General features: G+C 43.6%; 1 protein-coding gene across 1 annotated transcript in view; it reads right to left on the reverse strand.

Moving 5' to 3' along the window:
• The window catches only part of LOC142903120 (zinc finger protein GLI2-like), a 44,801-nt gene extending 35,579 nt beyond the window's left edge, over positions 1–9,222 (reverse strand). Inside the window, exons 1-2 of the mRNA XM_076048593.1 lie at positions 8,873–9,222; positions 1,270–1,374 (exon numbers count right to left, since the gene is read on the reverse strand). Coding sequence (XP_075904708.1) covers positions 1,270–1,363 — 94 coding nt within the window. The 5' untranslated portion in view covers positions 1,364–1,374; positions 8,873–9,222. The remainder of the gene's footprint in view (positions 1–1,269; positions 1,375–8,872) is intronic.
• Between the last annotated feature and the right edge of the window lie 1,625 nt (positions 9,223–10,847).

Here is a 10,847-nt window from a genome sequence, read left to right on the forward strand (position 1 = left end):
ACATGTAAAAGTACCAAGATCGAAATATAAGAAAAATGATAACAATTGTATATATTCAATGAAAACAAATAGAATCACATTCAGTAATTAAACCAAAGTTATTTTGACCGCCTTCACTCCTGTGTTTCTTTTAAATCATCAAATCTTGAATGATTTGTTGCGCCAAGAAACGGTCAGTAAGACAGATAGGGTCACTTTCGGAGGAACTTCCAGCGACCTCACGGGTAAATACCAAGAGTGAACTTACTACTAGCAGTAAGGACATTATCAAAAGGCTGCAACCCAACACTCTCACCCCACTTTCACAAAAAAGGAACTTCCCCGCCAGATTTTCCTTCCTCAAATCAGAGCTTTTTCACAGTTTGGCCCAGTATCTGCTTCTGAGCGCCCCGCCGTTTGCTTTGTTCCAGCTTTGTTCCTTCTTTGTCAATTAATGAGTGTTTCTTTATGATGGCAGGCCACCAAGTCCTTCATTAATGACTAAAGATGTCACTAAATCACGCGTTTAATTTCCATTTCAAAGGCAGCCCCGTCAGCCGCCATCTCTGTCACTCTGCGAAGCCACGCGTCACCCACTGCCATCCCCGCTACTGCCGTCCCGTTCTTTTTTTTTTTTTTACTTTTTTTTTTCCAAACGCCCCTTCCCCCTCCCATCCCCCTTATACTCTGGAGGTAAGAACAAGGTCTTTCAGCCTCATTATGCCTGGCTTTCATCACACGTCTGCCGACATCTTTAAAACATGTATTCTCTCTCTCTGCCTGTCGGAGAGGACGGCTGCTGCTCTCCATTTAGTTCAACAACACAAAACGCTGGTTCCCCTACCTGCCCCCCACTCTCCCGCCCACCTGACCAACCCCGCCCCACTCGCCTCACTCTTGTCATGCTACCTGCTTGTCAGTGTTTATACCCTCAAACGGTGCCACACTGGTCGAGTGCAGGCGTCGGAGCCTTGATGAGGTATTAATGATGCTCTTTTAAGACCCAGAGTCTGCTTAGGATTCACGTCAGACCCTCCACCGTAAGTCACCTCTGACTGCTGCCGGGGCCTGGTGGAGCTTGAGGAGAGCGGGGTACATCAGCTCCCAAGATGGGCACTTTTGAAATGTATATTTCATTGCCCCATGTCGGCTACCCCTTTGCCCTCCTGGCGGAGCGCCTGTGAGACCTGGACTCAACTTGCCCCCCACTCCACCCACAACCACCACCACCACCACCACACTCCCGGACGCCACATTTGATACAATTGCCACTCTGGATGGGTGTGTTACCTCTCGTCTCTGATGGCTTCTTCGGCAGGTCCGGAAACCCGCTCCCGTCCATTTTGTCCTTCTTCTCTGCACTCCTGGATGCAGAGGTCTCCATCGCCAACGCCTCTGAAAAAAAGGAGAGCAACACAAAAGCCATCAATGGCCGAGCAGGCGAGGATGTCCATGGCAAGGAGAGGAGAGGAAGTGTTAATTTGGGATAAGTACACTCAGGAATCACTTGAGACGCTCTCGGGGGACCTGCTGAGGGTACTTGGATGTTCCCGCTCAACAGCGTTCCTCAAAAGGCACGTCGGGGCCACCAAGTACAAAGGAAAGCAAGATAAATACTTGGCAAATGGCAACTGAGATGGAAAAACAGAGGTATCCTTGCTTGCAGTGATCTTTCCACCACAAACGATCCTGACCATTGGTATTCCCTGCAATTTTTCATTGCATCCTATTGATGGATCACGCAACTTCAGGTTCACTTTTAAGAGGGTAATTATGAACTGAGCATCAAACATCATTTGACACTTGTGACTGTGAACCAGAGGGTTAAAGGTCAATTCCTCAAGAAGCTAGCTTCCTTGGTCCAGAACCGAGCGACTGTTGGCTCATGTGCGCATTCAGGAGCAGAGCACAAAGCTTCAACCACGTGGAGCCGGCCCGCTGCCACTTGTTTATCTTTGCTCAAACTGCGCGATTATCCTGGGCAAACACGCTCGCCATGAAAGACGACTCACCACCGTGCGGCAGTCGTCCCGCAGTCGTCCAGCAGTCCTGCATTAACGACTCAATCAGCTCTCAGGCAGAAGGGAGTAAAGGGTCAGTGGTGGGGGGGACTCGCAGGGTGTTAAAGGGGGATAGGGAGGGAGCCCAGGGTCTTGGCCTGTGTGTCATCAAAGTTTATTTGACTGTTGACCTTTGTGCCAGGCCATTCACATAGGCTTTGGGGCTTGGGCAGTTGGAACAATGCAGGTTTATCTTCAAAGGTGGAATAGCAATGAAGCAGAGCCATTATTAAGTGAGGCGGCATAATGTGACTTAAGGCGGCATTGTTCGGAAATAAATGTTTTGGAATGTCTTCGCTTCTCAGAGTTTGTGTTGCTGCCGATACACATACTATGAGTTGTATGAGGCTATGGGCATGTTCAAGCCAGCATATTTTAAGTTCAGTAATATTTCCCAGAACACAATTGATTTTTTTAGTATTGTTTTGATGTGGGATGCCAAAGGTAAAGAAACCATGCATGGAGTTTGTCAGTTTAATATCAGCTCTTGTACAAACTTCTGACTGACAGTCCTGTCTGGTGTCTTTATTGCGCCAGATGAATCAGCGCAACAGGTGTGTGGGGCCAGGAGTGAGGCCTCATGGGAAGTCCCTCACCACACACACACACACACACACACACACACACACTCGTTCAGCTGAGGTGATATACGAGGCACATAATGGCAGTCTTTCACGCTTGCAAATCCTCAGATCTGTCCTCGCAAATCATTATTAGTTCAGGCTTAACATTTGCTGTTCACACATTGAGCGGCTTGGTACTCCTGGTGTTAGCACTTGTTAGCAAACTGAGAAGCATAACCACATGGTGTCTTCAGAAAAAAGCAAAGCTTTAAAGGCTACATGTTTGTCGGCATAAGAAACGTTTATGAAATAAAAAAGAAAACTGTCAGGGCAAGCATTGCTAGAAAGATTAGCATGTTCTTCTTTCTTTTCTTTGTTTTAAGCGTTCAAGGTATCTTTGTCTGATTTGTTTGCTATTGCTGGCAAACTGCACTTTTTAGTGGGCTACGTTAACAGTTAGCTTCAGAATTTACTGCAAAACGTCTTTTTTTTTCCTTGCATCATTTACAAACGTTTTGACTAACTACACGACAGCAATGTTTGCTGTTAGCATTAGCAGCTTGCGGCATGTGCAAGTTTTGCTCCCAGTTGCTCCTAAATCAACAGAGGAGCTGGTGGAGTGCAGGAGTAGCCTTCTTGTGGGAGCAGCTAACAACCATGTTCGCAAGTCAACAGCTCAGTTAGCGCTGTAATTAACTGCCAACCCCCACAACCCCCCCACTGTTGGCTCTTTTTCATGGAGCAAACAATGGCTCATTTGAGTATAATGGCCAGCAAAGGGACCCTTACAATAAAGTTGTTTAAGAAAACAACAACTTCAGAGGTCTTTCCTATCTTCCTTTCACTTGAGGGCCATTGTGGAGCGATGATGATTCACTCCCTCGCCTCTTTACTACTCTACCCCCTTTTACACTGGAAGGAACACAAACACCTGTTTGTTGAGGCAGCACATCTGGTTCACATTTTGTGTATTTACCTCACCGCCGCCGCTGTTTTTTGCTTTTTTTAAAAGTATTTTGTGATCATTTGAAGCTATTTTGTTCCTGCGCAATTACCCGAAACGTATGATTTTTTGCGGTGTAGGTTCAAATAGCCTTTTTTTTGTTGTAAACTTATTTCCCCCCTCCATTTTTTAGGCAGGGTCAGAGAGGCCAGTCATGCATCAGGTGAAGTTCAGCCCAAATGTCACACTGAAAATGAGCAGGTAAGCTCTTCAAAAAGAAAAAAAAAAGGGAGGGGGGGGGGACAACAGAAACCTCCAGGTGGCAAATGTGATTTAAAGTCCCGACTCTCTGAAATCAGCCCATTTCCTACTTCGGGGGGGAAAACAAATTCCTCAAGGTATAGCCGACTTACACCGGCGCAGTTTGGCTCATCACTGAATATTACCGGCAGCCGCCGTCGGGCCCTGAATTATTAGCAGCCGCTCTTGTCAAGCAAACAAATGACTCCAGCTCAACTCCAAAAGGTCAGAGCCCTGGCAGAGTAAAATCACCGAGCGCACAGTCAATTCCTTGGCGCTGTACCTCTTTCCAAGGGCCACTTGCCAGGAATTTATGGTCGGGCCCAACACCTATTCTCCTTTGAATAATAGCCGTCCCGTAAAAGTAGCCTGGGTCGGCGGCGAGCCTTAAATAGACCATGGCCCCCGACAGACAGACAGGGGCTGGTCTGGTTGTTTACGGTGCGAGCAGGCGGATGTACAAATAAAGGCTAACGGTGACATTTGAATTTATACGACGACTTCCCACACACACTCGGAGCTTCCAAAAGAAATGAAATCTTCAATAAATTTTGGAAGCTGGCAAAACGGGGCAAGTAGGAGAAAACATCTTGTTGCTTATTATTGCTGGCTGGGACTTTAAGGCAACTTCCTGTTGCTGTTCTGACTGCCCAGTTGAATCATTAGCGGAGAGGATGAGTGTTCTGCACTTCTGAAAAATAAAAGCCATACATTTTAGACCCTTAAAAGTAGATTCTGTGCTTGAGAAATGTTTGTTTTAAAGGAATTGGAGAAAAAAAACGATGTACAAGTAGGCTCGAAATCTTTTGGAGAATTATAGTAAAGACCTGTAAATACAATAATTCATATTTTAAATCTGTATAAACATTATTATTTTTTTTAGGTCTTTCTTTCTTTAAAACCTCTGCGAAAATGACCAGAGTTTGATTTCTTTTCAGTGTGACGAAAAGGCCCCGGAGCTTCGGTCCAGCTTCCTCGCCAGCTGGACGTGTCCTCGGACTCTCGTAAATCCCGCCTACAGCTGTTTGACAGCCGAGTCTCCGTAGCCGCAACGTCGACTCCGAGGCTTTGATCCCTGACCCCCCCACACACCCTCTGCCGCCGTGGCCACCGGCCAAATGGCCTCGCGCCTGCCACCGGTCCGCTCGCTGTTTTTACAGCCGCCGCCACCCCTGCCGGGATCGCCGACTTCCTCCTGCAACACCTCACAATGTTGCCCGGATGTGCCCTTGTGTTGGTCAGAGCCTACGGGAAGTGTCTCTCTCTCACCTTGAGTTTTGCAGTGTTTCTTTTAGGTTTCTTTTCCATCTCATCTGCAGACAATCTAAACATTATCCATCAATCAATCAATCAATCAATCAATCAATAAAACTTTACTTATGAAGTGCTTTTCATGCCACTAAAATGCCATACAAAATGCGCTGGGTGTTTTTTTTAAGAGCAGGTGATCGTCATACATCCATACATACACATATATATATATATATGTATGTATGTACATATATATATATAAACTCACTGATGTTTATCCGAAGCTGCTTCTTAATGAATATTTCACAACACCGAGTCAAAATGATTGACGCCCACAAAGTTGTAAGACGAGTTTTGCAACAGCAAAGTTTTCTAAGAGAGACACGAGTACGCAAAACCTCAGCGAGGCTACTAAAAAATATATGGTTTGTTTGTGGTGAGGCTTTACAACCATATAAAAAAAAAAAAAGAAAATCCTTACAGCCAATCATCCAGAAATAGTTTCTGTCATTTCCTACATGCAGCTACGTGTTATTTCCCGATGAAGTTGCACTTTAATTTTTGCGCTTTTGTATGCATTGTGTTGACACGCAGCACACTATGTATCAAGACTCAGTCAGTGGTCCAGATACGTGCAGCTGTTTCCACTATGGCGTCACAGCTGTCAAAAAGCATCGGGGGGGTGAGGGCCTCTCACCTGAGAGCGCAGCTAACGCACAGTGACACCTGCCGTGGGACCCTCGCCCTCCCCCCCGCCCCCCACCCCCGCACCCCACCCCCACAGCACCACTAACAGTATGTGTCAGAGTCTTCCTCCCCCAACCTCCAAAAACAAGTAGAAGAAGAAGAAGGAGAAGGAGAAGACGTGGGGCCCCTCCAAGTGGGCCGCAGAGATTCCTCCTGACCTCCGAGGGTCCGACTGAACTCGCGGAAAAAAGGCCGCCGCCAGTGGTTGTAGTGGGAGGCGGCGGCGGCGGCTATAGAATAGCATGTGGGCCCCACAGGGACGACACATGGTGAAGAAGTTTGGTGGAAAAAGGAGGAGGAAAAATTCAAGAAAAAAATAAAATAAACAAAACCAAAAAAAACCTCCAGGAGGTCTGATTGAGAAGGAGCCGATGCCTCTCCACAACCCGGCCGGCCGCCCAGCTGCATGATGGGAGTTGTGATCCTGCCCCCCACCCCCTCTGCAGTTCACTCTGATCTACTGCTGGTGATCACTTGCTCCTTCCTCTGCATGTCAAAATGTCACGACGGGCACCCCCCCACACACCCTCTCCTCCTCCCACGCAGCGTGGGGCACCCTTCATATCCGCCCTTGAAATTTACACACACACGCACATTGACGTACACACATACTCTTGGCGGCTGTCGGGCCTGATCGCCGCGTTGCCGTCGTCCCTTCAGGAGTTAATTAACACGGCGCATCAAAGTGGATCCCGATGAGAACTGTGGGTACACAGCGCAGAGGAGGAACTACAGGCGCCCAGCGACCCCCCCCTGCCTGACCCCCCCCCCCCCCAAACCCCATCACCACCACCACCACCACCCATCTTTGATTTCTGATGTCTCTGCAAGTGTGTGTGTGTGTGAGTGCGAGCGAGCGAGTGTGTGATGCCGTTGCATTTAGCGCAGCCCTGTTTTCATCATGTGTAATTACAGCTGCTGGATAGTTGGAGGAAGTTTTTTCTTCTTCTTCTCGCGTCTATGGAGGGGAAAATAAATGTTGTTTTTTTTAAAGTGTGTGTGTGTGTGTGTGTGTGGGGGGGGGGGTCACAGCACGATCAGCCCTGATCCCGATGTGCGTGTGTGTGTGTGTGTGTGTGTGTGTGTGTGTATGAGAGAGAGGGAGATAACATGGTGTGAACAGACAGGAAACTTTGCAGAGCATTAATGTGAAATTAGTGCCGACTTCCAAGGGAAAAAAAGTACATTTTGATTTTAATGGCTTAATTTCAGGAAGGGTGTTTTTAAATTTAAAAGAGAAAAAAGGACAACTTTTAGTAAAAATTAAACGCACATCTTTTCTCATTAGTTCTCCAAAACTCAACACTCGACACTTGTTCTTGCTGCATAAATCTTTTTAAAGAATGACACCAATTTGTCCTTCATGTGCAATAGTTTTTACTTTTACAGCTGTTTTTTTTATATGATTCTGATATTTGCCACACTTCTTTATTGAACTAAATTGCAAAACATTTCAGTGAATTTGGATTTTTAATTATTATTCCTTCTACTCCTACATCCTCCTAAATAACAACATTTTCTTGTTTTTAATCTATTTGAATTCATTTTAATTTAATGGATCAGGAGAAGTTGAAGCCTTTGAACTAATCACCGGTTAAAAACAGCTAACAGCTGCTGGACTGTTGGAAAGCCGGCGAGACTCGTCTGCTTCTTTTTCTTTGACCTGCTCAGGTTAAAAAATGTGATTTATTTTCAGGATATTGTTCTTTTTTCCCCTCAGTGCCGCCTCTTCTTCTGCTCACGTGGACCCGGCGGCCCCCGGGGGCCACACGGCCTAAATTGGCGCCAACTTGTTGTCTTGCCAGGACAAGAGACTTTTGAATCCTCACAGCAGGAGGAAGTCGGGTCGGGGGTTTTTTTTTTTTTTTTTTTTTTAAGAAAGGAAGAAAACGTAATTTATTTTTTCTACACACTCCTCACTCACGTGCACCGCTGCCTCCCCACACTTTTCTCTCCGTCCCGCTGGCTTTCTAAACTAGTTAAACCGTCGCTGCACTCCAGCCGGGACAGAGGTGGTTTGAAGACGAGGATGAAGGTGTCACTCCCCCCACCCTCCCCTTACTCCCCCTCCTCACCCCCTCCCAGTGTCAGGGTAAATAATGTGAAGGGCCCCCATTATTTCCTCCCCTCTTTTCACTCCCTGACTGCTGGAACTCTTCATCCCGCACAATAGCAAACTCAAACTTTTTCTTCTTTTTTTTCTGATGCAAATGAATGCAACTGGCCAACTCACCCCCCCACACACCCCCTCCAATAATAATCTACTCTGAGGGTGTAATGGGGGGGGGGGGGGGGGGGGGGGGGTTCACAGAGGAACCAGCCTGCAGGGCATGCTCTCACTGTTTGTGCCTCTGAGACGAGAACTATGAGGCCTTTTTTCTTTTAAGGCGAAATTTTCGGCAGTTGCAGGAAACAGACAATTATTTAAAATTTGCAATTTTATCATTAGAGAGGAAAGAAGATGTAATCATCTGCTCAGCTTATTTGGTTTTTATAAAGTTTTTTTTTTTTTTTTTACTTGAAGGACTTTTTTTTATCCTCTATTGGAAAAAAAAACTCTAATTAATTTTAAAAACACAATTTTTTATTGTATTAATTGAAAATATTTTTTAAATTAAAAAATGCCAAATGCAAAACATTATCGGGTCTCTTTCACAATTAGGAAAAGGTTTATCTTACTAATTAATTAAAGGCGACTTTTTTTTTTTTTTTTTTTACTTTATATGCTTAGATGTATTTAAAAACAATACTCAAGAGCTTTTTTTTTTTTTTTAAGAAAATATCAGGTTGCAAATTCCTGGAATTCCAGTCAGTGTGTCAGCATCAAATAACCCGCAAAGAAATTCACCACGCAGAGAAAACACTTAAAAAACAAATAAACAAAAAACAAAAGAAGAAGCCAAAACAAAACTTTGCTCATGTATCTGCGTGCAAATCAAAGATGAGCAGAAATGTGGGAGCGCGTGTTGTTAAGGGGGTCGAAACACCTTGCCGTGTTTTTGTGGAGCACATGGCCGCAGCGGACTCACCCTCTGCTGGTCCTCCTCCTCCTCAGCGCAAAGACTTCAGCTCAGACTCGATCAATCTGCTTGTGGGAAAGAAAAAGGAAAATCCCTTCGCAGAAACATGAACTCCGCAGCGCCTGCAAAACTTTTTACGTCCTCCGAGAAGAAGCGAATCGACGAGGAGCGAAGGGTTTGCGCGCTGCGGGGACAAGCAGAAGAAGCCGCGGAGTTTGTGCCGGTCGGGAAAGTTCACTTCAGCGACTTTCTGCGCATGTTTTCTTGCAGTCGCGGGTCAAAGTTGCGGCCGAGCGCCGACTCGGACTGGAACTTTTCCAGTGCGGGATGCTGCGGAGGCTTCGGGATGCGCTGCTCCTCTCCGCGCCCTCCCCTCTCTGTGGCTCCCTCCTCTGTCTGGACCGCCTCCTCTTCTTCCTCCTCTTCCTCTTCCTCTTCTTCCTCTTCCTCCTCCTCCTCCTCCTCTTCTTCCTCCTCCTCCCTGACCTCCTCACTCTGGCGACACCCGCATTGATCACTGAGGAGAAATCGTAAACATGTTGAACCGCTTTAATGATCAATAGCGGGTTAAAAGAAAATCGTGGCAATCTCGTTGGAAAACATTGACAAACTTGTGCGCTTTGCAATGTTGATTTTCACCAAATTAGTAATAATTGCCCTCCGGCTTTTGTGAAAGTCTATGACTGCAAAATAAAACTAAAACTATATTTTATTTATTTATTTTAGTATTTTAGTTGACTTTATGACAGAATGTGAAGTTAATTTTTAATTATATATGAAATATGTAACATATTTTTTGGTGAAATTACTACAATTCTTATAGTATGACCTCTCAAAAAGTAAATTTCTTCATTGAGAATTTTCATTTAACTATTTGACTGCAGACTGTGACGGATATATACTGTATATTAGGCAGCGTCGACGCGAAAGGTTGACACCTGCTGGGTGGTTTGTATAGTGCAGGTGGGATTCCTGAGTGAAATGAAATCCATTTAGTTAAAAACAGCAATTACACGTTTAGTAGGATGTGATCTGTTGTTCAGGTGTGGAATACATATATATATATATATATATATATATATATATATATATATATATATATATATATATATATATATATATATATATATATGCATATATATATATATATATATGCATATATATATATATATATATATGTATATATATATATATATGTATATATATATATTTATATATATATATACATATATATATATATATATATATATATATATATATATATATATATATATATACATATGTATATATACATACATACATACATACATACATACATATATATATATATATATATATATATATTATATACATACATATATATATACGTGTATATATATGTGTACATACATATATATATATATATATATATATATATATATATATATATATATATATATATATATATATATATATATATATATATATATATATATATATATATATATATATCTGGTTGTGAGATTGCATTCAGGAGCAGTGAAGTTGTTGCAATTAAATTAAATTGCCGATAATCATGTAAGAATTCTGTGTAACAAGACTACTGCTACTACAACTACTACTACTACTACTACTACTACTACTACTAATAATAATAATAATAATAATAATGATAATTATAATCATAATAACTCTCGCCGGGGCTCAGTCCCGAATAATAATACATAGTAAAGACAGAGACGGCTTTCCTTCTCGAAGACAGCAAGTTTCATGTCATTAATATTTGGATATTTGGCTCCATCTACTGGCCAAAACTGAGTATGACTCATTTCCTCATAAATTAAACACCCTGTTGGCTTAAAGGGGACCTATGATGCTTTTCCACTTTTCTGAGCTTTAAAAACTGTTACAATGTTGAACTCTATCGTCAAACGATCTCGATATCATCAAATAATGACGTTCATGTGTTTGGACGTGAGCCCTGCAAATTGTTGGGCATGGTTCT

This window comes from Nelusetta ayraudi, unplaced genomic scaffold (genome assembly GCF_046127955.1).
Source record: "Nelusetta ayraudi isolate G7.1 ecotype Tasmania unplaced genomic scaffold, CSIRO-AGI_Nayr_v1 ptg000106l, whole genome shotgun sequence".
Classification (NCBI taxonomy): domain Eukaryota; kingdom Metazoa; phylum Chordata; class Actinopteri; order Tetraodontiformes; family Monacanthidae; genus Nelusetta; species Nelusetta ayraudi.